Source organism: Rattus rattus, chromosome 7 (assembly GCF_011064425.1).
Source record: "Rattus rattus isolate New Zealand chromosome 7, Rrattus_CSIRO_v1, whole genome shotgun sequence".
Lineage (NCBI taxonomy): Eukaryota > Metazoa > Chordata > Mammalia > Rodentia > Muridae > Rattus > Rattus rattus.
The window spans coordinates 4,101,465-4,120,236 of NC_046160.1; the positions used below are offsets into that span (position 1 = coordinate 4,101,465).

The window sequence follows — 18,772 nt, forward strand, 5'->3', positions numbered from 1 at the left end:
AACCTACACTATTCATGGATTATTATAAAGGAAACCAGAAGGGAAAAAAATAAACCAGTGGAGGGTTGTAAGAGTAATGTGGGAGGGTATCACCACCCCCCACCCCCTACCCACCACCCACCACCCACCACCACCATCATCTAAGAAGGGCACACTAGCTCAGAGAAGCTAGGAGGATGGGAATCGTACATAGATAATTATCTATAGAATGTGCATAAGATTCCAGAAATCTGAATCCCAAGGCATATGTCCTGTGCTACTGTGGATGTGTGTCTATCTGGATAACTTCCCAGTATGCTTACCAACTCAGTATGAACTGACCTGGTTTGCCTCCGACGGGCTGTATCTATTTGTTCATTCTCCTGGGAACATCACTTCCTATCATGCCCAGTGTGCAGGCTCCATATCGGGCAAGCTCTACTTGGCCAGGAGCCCTGGACCTTGGTGTTATCTGGTGTGTAGGAGCAGAAGTAGAGATACGCACAGATAAACTCCCAGCTAAGATGCCTACACCTGTCGTTTTGGAAGGGAGGACACAGCTTCTTGGAAATAGCTGGCAGGAGCCTCAGGACACCCTAGAATTCCAGGAACTTGTGTTAGGCATTGAAAGTACTTGATGTCATTGGTGGGATTTTAGTCAAGAATGCCTGGTGGCCAGTGTCGTGCATCCCAACATCTACTAAACTACTGCCCATCCCCCTTCTCTCTTCACAGACTGATCCAGAACACCAAAAACCTGCTATCCATTGAACCTGGTGCTTTCACAAACCTCCCTCGATTAAAATACCTGTGAGAAACGTTCCTTTATAAACATGGAGAAGATGGGTTATCTATGAAGTTGAAAGTGATCGAAATGTCAAAAGACATTTGGGAGTTTGTTTTTAAGATCTTGCTTCAACTTTTTTATTCTGTGTAATATGTGAGTCTGAGTGTGGGTTTGTACACAAGTGGAGTGTCCACGATGGGCACAGAGGACATAGGATGCTCTGAAGCTTGAATTACAGGCAGTTGTGAGCTGCTGTGTGGGCGCCGGGAACTGAACTCTGGTCACTTGGAAGAACAGCGAGCATTATTAACGACTCTCCACTGAGCCATCTCTACAGCACCCTGAACAAGGTTTTTGACCAATAGCCAACTTCTGGTTTAAATTTAGTCAGTATTTCTTGTATTTACTATTCTGGGAGTTTTTACACACATATAAGGGGCTCCCCACATTCCCTCTGCCCAGCACACCAGAGGAGAGCATTCCTCCTTTGCAGTGAGTTTCAGAATTGTAAATGGGAATGGGGGATTCACAACATGTCAGAAAGGACCAAGGAGCACTTCTAAGGTGAGTGGTAGTGAGCAAAGCTGGGGAAGCAATTCCGATTGGGGTTTCCCCCACTGCACCAGAGAGTCTCCTCTCTTTCTTCTCATCAGTTCATTCATTCATCAAGGGAAAACTTTCTAGGTGGTGCCTGAGGTAGGCACTGTACCATGCAAACTCAATCTTTATTTTCTGTTTTCCATTAAATCCTACCAAGGCTACTGGCTAGCACAACAAATCAAGTCCCACCATGATCCAACAGCAACCAGTCCTAGCAGCAGTGCAAGATTCCCAAAATTCCCTACAGTCTTAGCTGTGTTGGTGATGGATCTTCCCCCATAACAAGTCACCCATACCACACAGAAAAGTTTACATCCTCCTAACAGAGTCTCTCTTCTCTCTACTTCGTAATAAACTACGTTTCAGGAGTCCCCAGGGGAGTACCACCTCCACCACTATCCAAATGAAGAACCAAAGGAAAGCAGAGGATGAGGAAGGGGCCTGTCTATTATGACGCACACAGTCAGTCTTGTTCCGAGGAGCCATGCAGAAGCTGTAGATAGATGTGGTGTAGTTCTCTCTATGAATAGTTGTAAACCAAGGTATTTCCCCCTCCAAGGTTGTGCACATAAGCATCTACCACTTCAGAAGTCATTATGGATAACCCAGGCCCAAATTTGACCAGCATGGCCTCTTACTAGCCCATTGACTTTCTTAAATAGCACTTTAGCCAAAATGTGGGATTCCCCAATTCAAGTCCACGCTACAGTCTGAATCTCCTGCTTACCCTAGTGTAGACAAGGCATGAATTGACTCCGAATGCCTTTATCCCTGTAGCATATTCATTCATATGAACTAATAGAAACATGGAGATGAAAGGGCATGGAGAGAAGCCTGCTGGGTGTCATTGTCATCAGAGGGCCAACCAGCTCCTATCAGTTGTCTGGAACCCATGTCTACTGGGCTTAAAACTCCACTGGCAGAAGTCCAGATGCCTGCATGCCTCTGAAGGAGTCTCATTTTTATAATGAAGTATTCTTCAATTTCATCTGTCTCGTAAGCTGCTCTCTTCTTTGGAGGTTAAGTAAAAAGCAGGAGCCTTGAGTGTCTCCAACCACAAAAGGAATGGTCAATGGTTTCAATGAGATGCTAGGAAGAACTTCCTGAACCACAAGTAGCTAAGTAAAGTTTCTAATAATGAAGGGTATAGGTTTCTCAAAACGTTAATCTTCTTGCAAAGTTCGAGTTAAAGCCTGCTCTAAAAGGAGAAGGTTCCTTTCTGGAACTATCAATAATATGGATCTAGTACAGTAGTTATCAGGAGAAAATGGGCTACAATCCAACAGGAAAATGCAATGGTTTTAAAGGAAAGACGAGCTGGAAATGCAAAGGCAAAAGACCCAGACCATGGTCTCATCCCTAAATGTCTAAACAGGAACCCTTATGGGAACTTCTCCTAGCAATGGAGCCTTTTCAAGTCTGACAATCTTCCTCACCTAAAAGTGTAACTCATAAAGTCAAACTCAATATTTTAAAGTTTAATGTGAAAGCGGTGTTTGCAGAGCGCCTTCCTCCTCGCTTTCATATTTATAACATAACGATAATTGCTTATACTCTCTGCCCACATCACCACCCTGCCCTGAATCACAGGAGCATCTGTAACACAGGCATCCGGACCCTTCCAGATGTTACGAAGATCTCCTCCTCTGAATTTAATTTCATTCTGTAAGTATCAGGCTGATTGCTATGCATAACCATTTCCTATTTGCAGCTAAAATTTAGAAAGTAAATATTTCTCATTTCTTTCCCCTAGGGAAATCTGTGATAACTTACACATAACCACCATACCCGGGAATGCTTTCCAAGGGATGAATAACGAGTCTGTCACACTGTGAGTACAGCCTCTGGAGTCCTGCTCAGCTGCACAGCCTGCTGCAACCCTCACTTCTAGTCTGAGGTCAGCGCTAGGCTCTGTGTTTCACTGCATCCCTTAGTCTCTGAGCATTTACCCTAGACTGCCAACTGAGGAAGGAGTTGTATGGGACAGCTGCAGGGCCGTATGCTAACATAGCAGCAGACTGCTGGGTCCTGAGGGTGGGCAGCATTGACTTCCTGTGGGTGACGTTCTTCCGGCACCAGGCTAATTCTTTGAGGCTGGACCTTTATTCAAAGATTAAAATTCTCAGCAATTTCGACGTAAATGTAATCAGGAACTGAGAGTTGCCACTCATAGGTATGCGAGTATGAAGATGGAGTCAAACAGGAGCGGGAGGGTGGAGACGTTCAAGACGCGATGGGCAGTCCCTGGGGAGCTGTGAGCTCCCAGAGAGTCATTCCCACAGAACAGCACTCTGCGTGTATGCAAAACAGCTGCATAGTATTGGCTCCGCAGAGCCATTACCTGATGTTGGCTGTGATTTTAAGAGGAACAGTGCACACGGCTGGGGTGTAATTGCCCCTCCTCTGAAGCTAATGGGGACTCCTGGGATCCATTCCTCCCAGAGTGCCCGTGAGCCATTGTGCTCCATGTCCCTCCCTGTTCTTGGCCCTTCATCTCAAAGGGGTGTGATTAGTCATTTGCCCGGCACTTGTTCTCCGTTGAATGGACCCTTGTGTAAGTGAAGGGTCATGTGGAGCACCCCGCTGGACAAAAGGTATTACACTTGCTGAGGAAAGCCTTATTTTCCCAGCTATAAAGTTCAACTCCTTAATTAGAAAATAATGAAAGCAAGCCTTCTCTTTTCATTAGTAGCTGGATTTGTGATTTTGCTCTTGATGGAACCGGTCTGGCCCACCCCTACCCAAATCTTTACCAACCGTGAGCTCATTTAGTGAAAACAAAACGCTTCACGTGGTACAGGAAAAGCTCTGAGGGGCTAAGGTTCAAACTATGCATTACGTGCGTCTGTCCCTTCACAGCCACTGTGGCTTTTCATTAGGTCTCCAGCGGCCACCCCATCATGTCCCAACCCACCCAACCCGCCCCCAGTGAGCAGAACTTAGCTGTGCAACTTTGTAAATACTCTGGATGATGATGGGTTCAGCCAATCACACAAAACAAACAACAAACAACCTTGATCGCCACTTGAACTCCTCGGGTCAGGGGAAGGTCATGCCAATTGCCTTTCCTAAGACCCTATAAAATGTGACAAGATTTATGGCTGCACCTATGACAAACCACAGTGTAAAGGCAAGTGCGTATGGCGCCTCAAGGTTAGTCCCAGCTCCAAATATAGCCAACAAAACCGTGTCAGTCTGGCTAGGCTTCCAAAGCCTGGGTCCCGTGTCTGTTCAGTGGGATTACTGATGCCTCTTTTCACAGATCTAATCACGCTCGCACTGTGTCAACCACATAGTTATCACAATTGCCACAATTACCCACAATTAACAACTAAAACTAACAACCCAGAGCAAGTCAGCTGGTGAGACAACAGCTCACCACATTTTAAATGTTGGGGTTTGTTAATGCCGTTCTAGTTTGATTTTCTGTTGCTGTGACAAAGCACTCTGAACAAAAGCAATTTGGGGAAGGAAGGTTTATTTTCTTACACTTCTGGGTCTCAATCAATTACTAAGGGAACTCAGAGCAGGATCAGAAACCATGGAGGGGTGCAGTGTGCTGGTTTTTCTCTGTCTCACTCCCAGGCCGGTGCCCCACTAGCTTTCTTACAGCCCAGGCCTAGGGATGATGCTGCCAAAGATGGGCTTTGCCCTACCATATCAATCATCAGTCAAGGCAATGCCCATAAATACGCTCGCCAACAGATCTGATCTAGACAATTCCTCAGTTGAGTTTTTCCTTCCTGGGTATTCCCTTTGCTTTCTACTGCTGTGAAGACCAGAACTCAGGAAGGAAGAAGTTTATTTGACTTATCCCAATCACAGTCAATCTATGAGGAAGTCAGGGCAGAAACTCAAGCAGGAATAGAGGCAGCAACCAGGAAGAAATAGACTATTTATTTTAGCTTCGAATTTTGTCTATGCACTCCTCTCCCACGCCCCCTCTCCTCCCTGGGAGGTCCCTCTGTTTTGTTCTGTTCTGTTCTACTCTGGATCCCTCAAGAAGTTCAGGCAAGCTGTCTGAATTCATCGGCCTGCTTTGCTGTGACTAGATTCAGCCCAAATATTGCCACAGGAGCACTGAGAGGGCCCTGCTATAAACCAAGCAGCACATCTCGTCACACTGTCTCTTGGCCATTGCTTAAGGAAGGGTCTATCACATGCACGTTCTCTCTGTTCTTCCCAAGTCCACTGTGTTGGGCTTCTTGGGTTGTGACATGCCATTGGCCAAACCTCTCAGCACCTGTTGTTTCTTAAGAATTACAAAGAGAATTACACAATGATCATTTGTACATGCCCTCATTTTCCTATACTTACTAAACAACATTTCTATTTTTAAAGGGACTCCTTTGCTGCCGTCTTTTCTCCTGAATGCTCTCTCTTGTTCTCTCTGTCTGTTTTTAAGTATTACTTGGAATGTGGATTTCTCAAAACTGTATCTGCCACATTAGAATCCATTACTGTCATCTTTCTTTATGAAACCTGCCATTTTCTTTAACATGGCATATGGTAAAGTCACGTAAGTTGACATGCACTTGACTGAGGTAGGGGAACATGCAAACAGCTCAGGCCTGCTGAAAGACAGGCAGCTCAGGCAGCTCAGAGCCTGGGAGCCCCATAGAAACTGAGGACCCAGATTATTCAAATCAGGTTCACAGCAGCACATATGAGTCAGACGGCAGCAGTTACCCCACAGCCCCTGCCAGGATGTGTGCTTTGCCCACGATGACTTATTTAGCTAAAAGAACACAGGCCATGTAGGAGACAAAGGGTAAGTGTGGTGTCCCTCTTCTGTAGGATGCTCGTCCGATGCTCACTTAGTTTAATAGAAAGGCAGTAGGGAGAGAAGGAGGAAGACAGGAAAGAGAAAAAGAAAATGCTTTGTACATGTCTTCCACCGGCAAGGAAAGACCTAAATTGCCAGACATTGTTTTTCCACAAACACAATCTCTCCTCTTTGAAATCAACCAAAAGCTAGGCGGCTTCATGATCCAAGAGAATGTCTAACATTGTTAATACAAGCCCAGAAGCACTGTGCAGAACCCCAGAATTATCCAAAGGGAAGGCAACATTCAAAAGTACAGTATCATCTGCGATTGATGTCTAACTCCTGAATCTTGCTTGGAATGAAAAGATGTCATCCTCTCTGTTTGATTTGCAATTACTGATATCTAAACAGAGAACCTAGACAATGCCTTCAATTGTGGGTCTGCAGCTCTGACAGAGAAGCAAGGGGACCTTTGTCTCATCTCCGCACCAAAGAAGCCCCCTCCTTTCATTCTGACACCATGAGTGTTGGGAGGGAAGACAATATCTGAAGTAACACTCCAGATGTTTTCAAATGCTTTGAAGGGGCTGTGTGAGCCTGGCAGCATGAGGCCTCCCCCTCATGTCCACAAATTCTCCAAACCAAGGGAGACCTTCTTTTAATCAGGGCAAGACAGCATTCTCCATTGTGTACTGCTGAACACAGTACACTGAGGACAGAGAGCATTTGCCACTGAAAGGGAAGCAGGGAGCTACTGTCCAGAAAATTCCAACAAGCGTGACCCAGACTATTCACATATAAAAACAAGAGATGTAAGACAGCAGCTCCAACAGAGGTGCACTAGGGCCAATGCAGTCAGTGCACTGGGGAGACAGCCCAGGCCGCTGACCAGGCCTGCTCTGCAGAATCAGAAAGGCCCCACTACAATGGAGGGAAGTAACAACTCATTTAAACATGGGCCTAGAATTCAGGGAAATCCTGTCCAACTCTTGTGAAGGGAGCCCTTTCTTTCTCTCCATTCAGGGAGCTGGAGATCACAGCATTGGCTGAGTTTCAGAGTCTACTTCTAAGTGATTGATACATGTTTACTCATGACAGCTTAAAAAGGATGATACTGTTATTACCATCCCGATTGTTGGATGAAGAAACTGAGGCATGAAAGGTTAAATGACTTATCCAAAGTAATTCAGCCTTAAAGAAGCAGAGTGGTATTGGAGCCCACGAAGCCACATGTACAGCACTGGCTTTATGAGGCCAGAAAGAAGGGACACTATCCTAACATAAGCCCGGAAGCACTGTGCAGCACCCCAGAATTATTCAAAGGGGACGGCAACATTCGGAAGTACAGTGTCATCTGTAATTAATTTCTCACTCCTGACTCTTACTTGGAATTAAATCAACTGTAGCAACAGTGAGAGCACAAGCTGCAGAGCTGGCCCAGCAGTTGAGGCTGCCCTTCCAGAAGACCGGGGTTCATTTCTTAGCACTTACATGGCCGCTCACAACTGTCTGCAACTCTAGTTCCAGGGGATCTGACACCCTCTTCTGGACTCTGTGGGTACCAGGCACACAGCGTGGTACACAGACAAAATAAAATAATAGAAAAATAAAAATGCTAAAGCTAGGGTCAAGGTAGCAAACCAGAGCAAAGAGGAAAGGGTTTCCAGGCAACTACAAACAGCTTTCTTTGCTAACCCCCTGGGCAGGAATGTTTGTCCTAACCCACCAGAGGTCTAGCTCTACCACTTTGAGTAGAGGAAATGGCGGGAGGACGATACTGTGGACAACATGGTTGACACCAGGGAAAAGGCCCATCACATGCTGATACACCCTAGGGCAGGGGTTCCCAGTCAGGCAAAGCAGGGCTGGGTTACAGGAGCAGTGGGACTGAGTCTGAAGCCACACGTACAGCACTGGCTCATGTGAATCAAGTTCACGTGATTCTGTTTAGGTGGATGGCGACCCATGCTTGGACAATGCTGGTCTAGACTCTGAAAACTCAGATTTCAGAACTACTCAGAGGAAACAGAGCTGTGACTCTTTCACTGTACAGCGATATCTGTAAGAACCCCCGCCATGACAGGAGGTTGACAAAGAGCAGTATTCTAAGTATAACACCTTTTAAAAGGTCTTGTGGGATTTAGCTGCCAACAAGGTGAGAGAGCTGTATGTAATTACCCAAAATGACAGGTCTGAAATAGACCTCCCTATCCCTTCATGTTTTACACTAGAAAATAATAGGGGGAACTATTGGGAAATGGCATCCAACAATCTAATGTGGGTCACAGGAGTTCCTGCATGCAACTGTACACAGAAAAGAATCCTGGAAGTCGGGGAAGGCTCTCTTCATCATGGATGCCAAAGCTGGTGGTTTTTATAGTTTAGCTCTTAGCATTCAAGGCTCCTAGTTTGGTGGGAGTTAGTTAACTACAGTATGGGGGGGGTTGGGGTGGGAGTTAGTTAACTACGGTACATTCATTGTACAGGTTATGGAGCATGGCTCGACATTACAATAATGTGCACAATATATACCAATCAGATCAGTGTGATCAGAGTTTCTATTTTATCATTGTTTCTGTGTCGGGGGCCTGTGTGCTCCTTCTTTCCAGTTCTTCATAAAATATGTAGCAGGGTTTTGACTGTCGGGCTCCTCAGCTCTCGCTGAACTCGATCTAATGTGCAGGTTGCAGGGATTACTTGTAATCTCTAATTTAGATGGCCTGAGTTTCCCACTTAGAGCATCATACTTCTGCATGAGCGCCACCTCTGCTGATTGTCAAAGGCTTGCCGGGAAGAAACAACACATCCACATGCTACAGACATGCACGTGAAGCAGGAAGGTAACATGCTACAGACATGCACGTGAAGCAGGAAGGTAACATGCTACAGACATGCACGTGAAGCAGGAAGGCAGACATCTATGTTGCCTTGAATCAGCAGAGACCAGAGAAACCTTAGAGACACTGGAGTGGTGTCTGAACCATCTTTCCTTGGGCTTCTTTCTGGCTCTGGCATTTTCTAGCATGGCTCTTATGTCTATTTGAGTAATGTGTGTGACTGTGTGTGTGTGTGTGTGTGTGTGTGAGAGAGAGAGAGAGAGAGAGAGAGAGAGAGAGAGAGAGAAAGCAAGAGAGAGATTACGTGTGAGTGTGCATTTATGTGTGTGTGAGTTTATGTATATGTGTATATGAGTGTATATATGTGTGAGTTTATGTGTGTGTGAGTTTGTGTGTGTGTGTGTGTGTGTTTCATGTATGGGGGCTGTTTTATAGATGCATATATTTTTATATAAAATGACAGAACACAAGTTAATAACCATTCATACCCTAACTGCAGGCCGTATCCTCCAACTCATCCCGCTGGCTCTACTCCACTTCACTCTTTTAAATGCTGGTTGCTCTCAACTGCATTGCTTCCTCTACCTGCTAATGGGGCTTAAAAAACTGTTTGCAGACATTTCGGTTTTGGGGACTATGGAGCCAGTTTGGCATCAACAAAACCATGAGCACACAAACAGAAATAGAGGGTGAGCGGTGACCCAGCGCTGCAGCTTTGCAACCCTTCGAGCCCACAGGACCAGGGATCTACAGAGTGCCTCTGAGCCAGCCTAGAGCCAGGCCTGCCACCCCCAGCCCACCCCACTGCTCCCAACCCCTACCCTCCATCCCCACCCCCTGCCCTCACTCTGCCCCTAGAAACCATAAACCCGACAATACCAACAGTTGCCTTTCTTATCCTAATAATGTAACAGCCATAAGAAGTAAATCAGAACATGGGCGTGTCAGAGCCAGTCAATCCCAGCACCTAGTAAACATTTTAGAAACTGGTGGTGGTGATGATGGAGGAGCAGTAAGAACAGCTTCATCCCATGCGCCTCCAGAGTCCAGAACAGTGGAGAGACAGCTAGCTGTTGTGAATGCCAGTGGTTATCTTAGCAATAAATGTCACAGGAGGAGAGCGTCTGCTTCCAAAGTGCATTTCTGTCAGCTCCTTCCCATCCCTAAGCCCTCTCTCCTCCCTCCTCCAGCAAACTGTATGGAAATGGATTTGAAGAAGTACAAAGCCATGCATTCAATGGGACGACTCTAATCTCGCTGTAAGTATATGCTGATTTCCCTGGCTCATGAATAACAATGAAGCAGTACTCTGGCTACCAGATCACATTCAATCTTCAGCAACCAACTCTGGGCAAAAATAAACTTTCAAGTGGCTAGTCCTCAGAGTTGCACGCGTGTTACTAGGCAACCGGCTGGCTGGAAACCCCAGAGAACCCTGATTTCAAAGAGGAAGCAGCCCTCCTCACATTGAAGTTGACAGTTTGCTGAAATATTCAACACTCTACTTTGTGCCTCATCCACCTTGCAGCTCCCTTCTCGAGCCTGCTCTCGCAGGTTGATGGTGTGTTAGAGACAGACTATTTCAGAAAGAGACTCTTCCCCAGACCCCACCGAAGGGAACAGGGTAACACCGTTTTACCAGCCTAATCAGCCGCTGCTTCACAGCACCTCCCTCCTGCAGGCAGGGAAGAAGGGAAGAAGCACTTCTCCAGAGGAGAGGGAACTCTGGTCATTCCCCCAATTCAGTCCAGCCTCCAGCTGCCCACCCCCACCCCACCCACCCCACACGTCCAATAAAACGCCTTTAATTCAGGGACTCATCCTAAAGATGGCTCCTTCCATCGCTGTCAATCTCCTCTCCCCACAGCCATTCTCAGGAACAGTGGTAAGTTCACGTATTTATATGGATGCAGGGATGCATGTGGCCCATGACAACATAGGATGAGGTTCTAAATGCTCATCATGACCAGCAATACCTAAAAGCACCTGAAAAGTTAAACTGAAGATAAAGTTAATAAATACAAACAGAAAGGCCTTTAAAATAAACAAGTTAGTAGCCAGTGAGGTGGCAGCGTTTAAAGAAGCTTGTCCCCAAGCAAGCAATCTTGGAGAAAGAACTGACCTCCAAAGAGTTGTCCTGTGAGCTACACAAATACACACACACACACACACACACACACACACACACACACACACAATGATATGGACACATTTTCTCTCACACACAAATAATGTAACAAAAAAAAATTTAATAAAATGTCTGAAGCAAGATCCACACCAATGACCACGCTTTATGGAAAAGCCAGTAAGAGTCACCGCTGCTCGTTAACGCAGCTTCCTGAGCTGACGTTCTTTGTCTTGGTGGAGCTCAAAGGGGCTAAGAATTTAAACTTTTAAGAAGCTCCCAGAAGACCCTCATATGTCAAGGTCTGAGGCTATGTATCTCAGGTCTAAATAATATACTAATGATTTTTAACTATAGATCTTAAACCAAGGAGCCCACTGTGATGATACCATGCTGTGTAGTTTAGCAGATGAGAGCCAAGGCCTAAGGTTCACTGTCTATCAACTTGTATCACCTTGAACAAGTTAACCTGCCCAAGTCACAGCATCCTCATTCATAAGCAAGGCTGCCAGTAGAGGATTATTTATTTTGAGGATCGATCCAGCAAGAGAATAGGTCGGCTTCATACCCTTAGTGCTTAACATGATGCATGAGTAAGTGCTCATTGATTAAGTTTATCCCATGATTCTTGTGAATGAGTGGATGAAGATTTGTATGCGCTCAGCTCAGGGTGTAGAGCCTACCACGTATTGAAGAGGTAAAAGCATTGTCCTTATGGAGGGGATTTGGAAATTGTTTTGTTGGCTTGACAGCTGCATAAACAGTTCATTAATAAGAACCCCAAGATGAGGGGAGAAGCATCACTCTCAGATGCCCCTTTCTATTATTAATTCAACAAACCACAGCTCTATGGAAGGGGCACGCTGTATTCCGCCAGAGACGAAAGGAGTAAGCTGTAAGCTGTAGGGTTTACCCAGAGGGATTCACGGCACCGGAAAAGCCAATTCCAAATGGAGTGTGAACTGTACCTGAGGGGCAACTCAAACACAAGGCCGTGTGTTCTGCTTGCCAGAGAGCCGTCCTCCAGGATTTCAGAGGCAGGGGAAAGTATTAAATAACAGTGGGGAGTGGAGATGCAGACTTTGAGCCAGACTAATGTGGACAGACAAGGCAGAAGGAAAATGTGTGCCCGGCAGAAGCCAGCCAGAGGGATGGCCACAGAAGGGATGGCGGACAAATAGAGCTTTTCAGAACATTGGGAATGTGGGGGCCAAAGAAAGAAGGCCTAGATAGCATGGGAGGAAATTCAGAGTGTTCCTCTGTTAAGAGACAGGACGGGGTTGGAGGAGCAGGATAAGGACCCTGCGGTCTTCCCAACAGACTTCAGCCACCTAGACAGGGGCTCCCAGTGAGTACCCACTGAGAATGCACATCAAAGGACTCCGATTACACTATGAGAAGAACCACTTGGAAGCCTAACTCTTTGTTTGGTTTGTGGCTTTTGACAAATTCTGAGGCCTCCAAGGTCACAAAACTCAGAATGATAAGGAGCTCGCTACACTTTAGCCTTGGACATGCTAAGGAGTCATTTGAGTCCTCCCCAAGCTCCTTGGTAGCAAGTTCTTAAAAATCCAACTGAGAGGCCGAATCTGTCAAATTGTGGCACAAAGGGTTTTATCAAACGACAGGAAAAGATAGGTGTCGCCAAATACACACTGTCTTAGGGTTTTACTGCTGTGAACAGACACCATGACCAAGGCAACTTTTATAAAGACAACATTTAATTGGAGCTGGCTTACACGTTCAGAGGTTCAGTCCAGTGTCATCAAGGCAGGAACATGGCAGCATCCATGCAGGCATGGAGCTGAGAGTTTTATGTCTTGTTCTGAAAGCAAACAGAAGTCTGGCTTCCAGGGACCTAAGATGAGGGTCTTAAAGCCCACACCCACAGTGACACACCCACTCCAACAAGGCCACACCTCCTAATAGTGCCACTCCCTGGCCCAAGCATATACAAACCATCATATATGCACTGATAATTCCACAGTTTCACCAAAGACTCCTGTCTTTCTTCCTGTTTGTCTACCCCTTTCCCTCCCCCTCTGCCCCACCACGCCGTGCAGGCAGCCTAGTCTGGGCATATGCTCACACAACTGTGAAGGTTGGCGTGAAATGCAAACGTGACTAAGGAAACTGTCTTTCCTCACAGGGAGCTAAAAGAAAACATCTACCTGGAGAAGATGCACAGTGGAGCCTTCCAGGGGGCCACAGGGCCCAGCATCCTGTGAGTACCATGGTACAGCCTCCTTTCCCCACAGCTGTCCAGTCATATCACTGCCAGCCTGGCTTACAACATCTGTAACTGAAAAGGATCGAATGTGTCAGGGCTGTGCTACCAACATGAACCCCATGTGGGGCCTCCGACAGAGCCCCACGTTTCCAGGGGCTGCACTCTGGTGCCTCTGAGGGAAGGTTGTACTCAACCTTTCTCTCACCTGCTGAGCATCCCTGTTTGTGCAGCACAACCTCAGTCTCCAGGTGTTGTTATTATTGCTGTTGAGTGCGTTTGTGTGTCTATCTTCCCTAGTAATTCACTCTCTCTGGTTTTATTAGGAGACAGGCATCGTAGATTATGACTTAGCACGATGGCCTCACTTGGTCTCGGTAAAGAGCCTGTGTCCAAATAAGATACTTTGAGCTCCTAGCAAAAAAGATTTGAACATGTGAATTTGAGGGGCCATAAGTCAATCAGTAACGCCAAACGTAGGGTGCTATGTGGAGGGTAGCTCCGGACTTGGAACTCACTCAGAGAATCCATTCTGACCTGAAAAACCCCTAGCATTTGGATGGCTATGGCTGAGATGTTGCAGGTGGGTTCTCCCTACCATCGTGTGAGTAGTGAACCTCGAATCCTCCATGGGTTGGGCTTGTACAAAGAAAAGCTTCTCCAGCCAGTCTCGGGACTTTGAGAAAACGCACAAACATTTAAAAGGCAGTGCAGTATGTGGCCAGTTAGCAGAATCCCAGTAGTTGGTCTATTCCAGGGCTGATGGCTTCCCAGTCATGTGAGGCCACTCAGAAAACTGTTTAACTGTGTAATTGTTTGTCTGGCTGACCTTAAGACTCACTCAGGTTTTGCATGAGTCTTCAGAGCTGTTATGTCTAACTACACACACACACACACACACACACACACACACACATCACATACTCTCAGTCCTCAGATCTTTACACATGAACAGACACAACTTTCACACACATACAAAATGCAGCATGTGTGGGGACCTAAGCCAGTAGTCAACAGAAGCAGGAGAATCAGGAAGTGGTCGCTGAGCTCCGCGAGACCCTATTTAAAAAAACAAAAAACAAAAAACACCCTCCATAATAAAACTACGGCTGGAGAGATGGATGGCTCAGTGGTTAGGAGCAAATCCTGGTTCTGAGGAGGTGGGGTGAGGACCTGAGTTCAGTTTCAGTTCCAGTTCCAGGGGATCTGACACCCTCCTCTGGCCTCTAAAGGTTTGTGCATTCAAGTGCACAGACACACATACACAGAGACACACCTATATACATAATTTTAAAAAAACAAAAAATCTTGGGCTGGAAAGATGGCTTACCCTTAAGAACATGTTCTCAGGACCTGAGTTCAATTTTCATCAGGTGGCTCACAACCATTTGTAACTCCAACTTCAGGGGATCCGACACCCCTGTACACCAACAACCTCCTCCATGTCTGGGAAACGTCAGCAGGCAGCCTGATCTACCAATCCATACAAAGACTCCAAAGCAGAACAGAGCACTGGTTTCCTAAATCAGCAAGCGCCAGGGGCTGGAGGGGCCTAGAGCCCTTGAGACATGTCTCCTGTCTGCACTGTTCTTCAGGAACCAGGACCCTGGCACATTCCCGGTCCCACTCCTGTCTTCCCACCACTGCTGTTACTCCTTCCTTGTGCCAGGAGCCTCTCATGGGGACAGACTGTCAAGGAGGGTGGGCCACTGAGAAAGGGTTGGCATTAGCCACTTAGAATACAAGCCAGATTTGAAAACTAGATTTCCTACCAAACCCCCTCTTCCTGAAATGTTGTACATTTGGGGTTTCCTTAGAGTCTGCCTGGAGTCAAACCAAGGAGCTTAGTTTAAAAGCCCTGAGCTTCTGCACAGCTATGCTAGCTCAGCGTGGTGTTTGCTGGCTTTGGATGGACACACCTAACTAGTTATTAGAGCACATGTGCTCTGCTTCCTGGGTGGATGATAGTGAATGCCACATGAAGCTCTTGATAGGGTGGTCCTTCTATGCTTGATGAAAACCTCCCCTGCAGAGCTCGATCAATCAGATACAGACACATCAAAACCCTGAATATTTCCCCCTTGGGCCAGAACACAAAAGCTGGTGTCACCTATACCCTATATGTGTTAGAAAGCAAGCAGTTGGTTTTTGTAAAATAGGGAGAGGGCAGGAGGGAGGCAGGGGTAGAGGGTAGACATAAGGAGGGAGAGGTATAGGGAGGGAGTCAGGGATACAGAGGAATCGGGAGACTGTAGAGAAAAATTCTAGTGGTCATATGGAAGGTCCCCGGAGCCACAGGCAAACTGAAAAGAACAGTGAGTGTCTATAAGATGGAAACCCCACCACAGTTCTTTGGAATCAGCTCGTGATGAAATAAACGAAGAATTATAAGAAAAGCAAAATGGAGGAGAGATTTCTTGGACCCTAGGGGAGGACTTTGGAGTAAAACGTGTAAAATCAATCAATAAAGGGCGTCTCTCCCCTTTGCGGTTCAGGGATATTTCTTCCACCAAATTGCAGGCCCTGCCGAGCCACGGGCTGGAGTCCATTCAGACGCTCATCGCCCTGTCTTCCTACTCACTGAAAACACTGCCCTCCAAAGAAAAATTCACGAGCCTTCTGGTCGCCACGCTGACCTACCCCAGTCACTGCTGCGCCTTCAGGAATTTGCCGAAGAAAGAGTAAGTGAGCAGGAGAGGGGACTGTGTTGTGGCAGAAAAGCTCAGATTCAGTCCCGTGGTCCAAGGTGCCCTGGCCTTTACCCGCTCCAGCCGACTCGGAGTTGCCAGTTGCTTTCAGAGAGACAAAACCAAGCTGAGCCGTTCCTCATCCTGACGTCTCCGAGTGCCGGGCCCTGCGCCTCACAAACCTGCCAAATGCTTGAAGCACCCCTGCAGCACCTTTGCAAAACGTGGTGTCCAAGACCCAGCCCACTCTCTCAGCAGAAAATACTTTACCCAATTAACCTTGAATTTTAAATTGTCAGAGTACTACGTGGTTTGGTTTGGGGTTGTTTGTTTGTTTGGGGTTTGAGGTTTTGTTTTGTTTTTGTTTGTTTGTTTGTTTTGTTTTTAAGCTATTTGTCTTCCACAGAAAGCAACTTCCATTTCCGAACAGAAACCCATCTACTACAGATGGGTTAGGGAGCGGTGTGGAAAGGAAGGGAGCGCCTAGCGTTCTGCCTGCAGCAGAGGGCGTCTGACCCGTCCCCTGCTCTCCAGGCTGCGGGTGGGGTGGGTGGAGGTGAGGGTGGCAGCAGTTAAGGGGCAGGATTTCATTCCTTATGGCACTGTTTCTCCTCCGGAGTTTTCTAGCTGAGAGGCACCACTCAGCATCCGGACCTAGCATCGCATAAAGGAGAGAAAAACCTGCAGCTAGTTTTGCAAAGGTGTGGTGCAGTCACGTGACACTTCCTGCTCTCCCGCTCCTCTGTCTCAAGCTTGTTTGTTTTTCGCTGCAGGCCTTGATGCGCTCTGTTGTTCTCATTGCCCAATACACTGCTCCCAGTGGGAAAATGCAATGCTCTGAAGAGTCATTACTGCAGCCTGCAGAGAGGTGCTCAATCAATTCATTAGATAAGGCAACTGCAGAAGACGCCAGGCTGCTGCTGCCTTTGTTTGGAATTAACCTATTTATAGCTGATCAACCAGGCTGTAGTGTGTGTGCGTGCACGTGTGCCTGTGTGTGTGTGTGTGTGTGTGTGCGTGTGTGTGTGTGTGTGTGCGCGCGAGCGCACATATGTGTGCACCTGCCTTGAGTAAGTAGACTCGGTGCTACCTGAATATTTGGAACAGCTGAGAAGACAGAAGCACTTGCTGTGTTTAAAGCTCTACACACACACACACACACACACACACACACACACACACACACACACACACCTTTGAGGGGGTGATGTAGGATCTCACTGCATAGCCCTAGCTGTCCTGGAACTCGCTCTGCAGACCAGACAGGCCTTGAACACATAGAGATACGCTTGACCCCACCTGCAGGGCACTGGGATTAAAGGCCTTGGCCACCGAATCCAGCTCAAGTTCTCCATCATTAACTGAGCTTCAGATGGCTTGACTTGAGCGCTAGCCAGGTTTGAAAACAGAAAAGATGGGCGGTCGTCTCCGCCCTCACAGAGTGGACAGGCAACATAAAGGAGCACCAAGGGCTGTGTCAGTGCATGCTGTGACAGAACAGAGAGCGGGACAAAATGCTCGAGGCTCTAGAGGGCTGTCTAGGGCTCCTGGGAGACTTCCTAGGAGAGATAGATGACTTTAGCTGAGCTTTGCACAGAAGGCTTGGGGGAAAGTATGCCAAGATGGAATGGCACAAGGTAAGAGACACTGGATGTATCTGAAAGCAAGCACAGGAAGTCTGTGGGTAACAAAGGAAGATGACTCAAAGAAGCCGCCCAAGGCATTGGGAGGCCAAGGTGGGCTGAGTACCAGCCCAGGGGAGTTAAAGGAGTAGAGCTTCAAAGACTTTAATTTGAGATTATGCAAATTTGCCTTTATGAAATCTCAGTCGGGCAGCAGAAGAAAAGGTGGGCTGAAGGTGGCAAAGCTGGTAAGAGACAGACAGACAGACAGACAGACAGACAGACAGACGGTGGTTTAGGGTAAGGTTGGTTCTGGTCACCCACTTACACTCCTGCTGAAGTCACAGACATGTGTTGACTTCAGTCTTTTGTTCTAGAAGGTAGAAGAGACTACCTGTAGGTGTAAGGGGGGCAGGGGGGGGTTACAGACTACGACTATCTGAGCTAGGTGTGAACACCATCACACGCATTGTCCTGAGTGAGCCTGGAAATGTCTACTCAGTCTTAGAGGTCAGTGAGGATGAAGAGTTGAAGTCGAGTCTGGGATTTGGGTGTTGACTGAGGTGCCCTATAGATAACACACCTAGCTGTCTCGGCACAGCTCTCTAAGGCACTCTTGGTAACTGTGGAGATAGAACAGGTATCGTTCATGTTATTGTTTGGAGGCAAAGTTCCTGTTAAGTGTGGACCCGTCTGCATACAGTATTTCTGTCAAATACTGAGCCAGAACTACTCTCCCCTCACTACACTTGAGGCAGGTAGGGGCTGGGGTAGGGACAGAGACTCAATCCAAGTTTGCAAACAGTAGTACCCAGAATAGCAAGAGGATTAGTCTTTGAAAGACTGTGTGGTCAAATCCCCACCTGTCTGCATTTGCACACAACCTTTCCTACAGGGCCCTGTTTCCCTGATGCTGGGTGATAACCAGCAGAGCAATGTCCACTTGGGGCTGCCTCATCTCCCCATCCTCACCGTCATTCCTTATTTCTGAGGCTCCTGTAGGTGTGGTTGCCGTGCACCAGCCTTCTATCTCCTTGTTACATCCCCCTTTTTCCAAGCCAAACTTCCCAGAGGGAAAGACAGAAGAGAAGGGAACATCAATGTTAGGTTTCACACAAAGGCTGAAGGCCTTAATACACA

General features: G+C 47.0%; 1 protein-coding gene across 1 annotated transcript in view; it reads left to right on the forward strand.

Annotated features, from left to right (window-relative positions):
* Lhcgr (luteinizing hormone/choriogonadotropin receptor) overlaps nucleotides 1-18,772 on the forward strand; it is a 59,938-nt gene that overhangs the window by 23,675 nt on the left and 17,491 nt on the right. Inside the window, exons 4-9 of the mRNA XM_032908606.1 lie at nucleotides 715-789; nucleotides 2,957-3,031; nucleotides 3,120-3,197; nucleotides 10,162-10,230; nucleotides 13,246-13,320; nucleotides 15,819-16,004. Of these exons, the coding sequence (XP_032764497.1) occupies nucleotides 715-789; nucleotides 2,957-3,031; nucleotides 3,120-3,197; nucleotides 10,162-10,230; nucleotides 13,246-13,320; nucleotides 15,819-16,004 (558 nt within the window). The remainder of the gene's footprint in view (nucleotides 1-714; nucleotides 790-2,956; nucleotides 3,032-3,119; nucleotides 3,198-10,161; nucleotides 10,231-13,245; nucleotides 13,321-15,818; nucleotides 16,005-18,772) is intronic.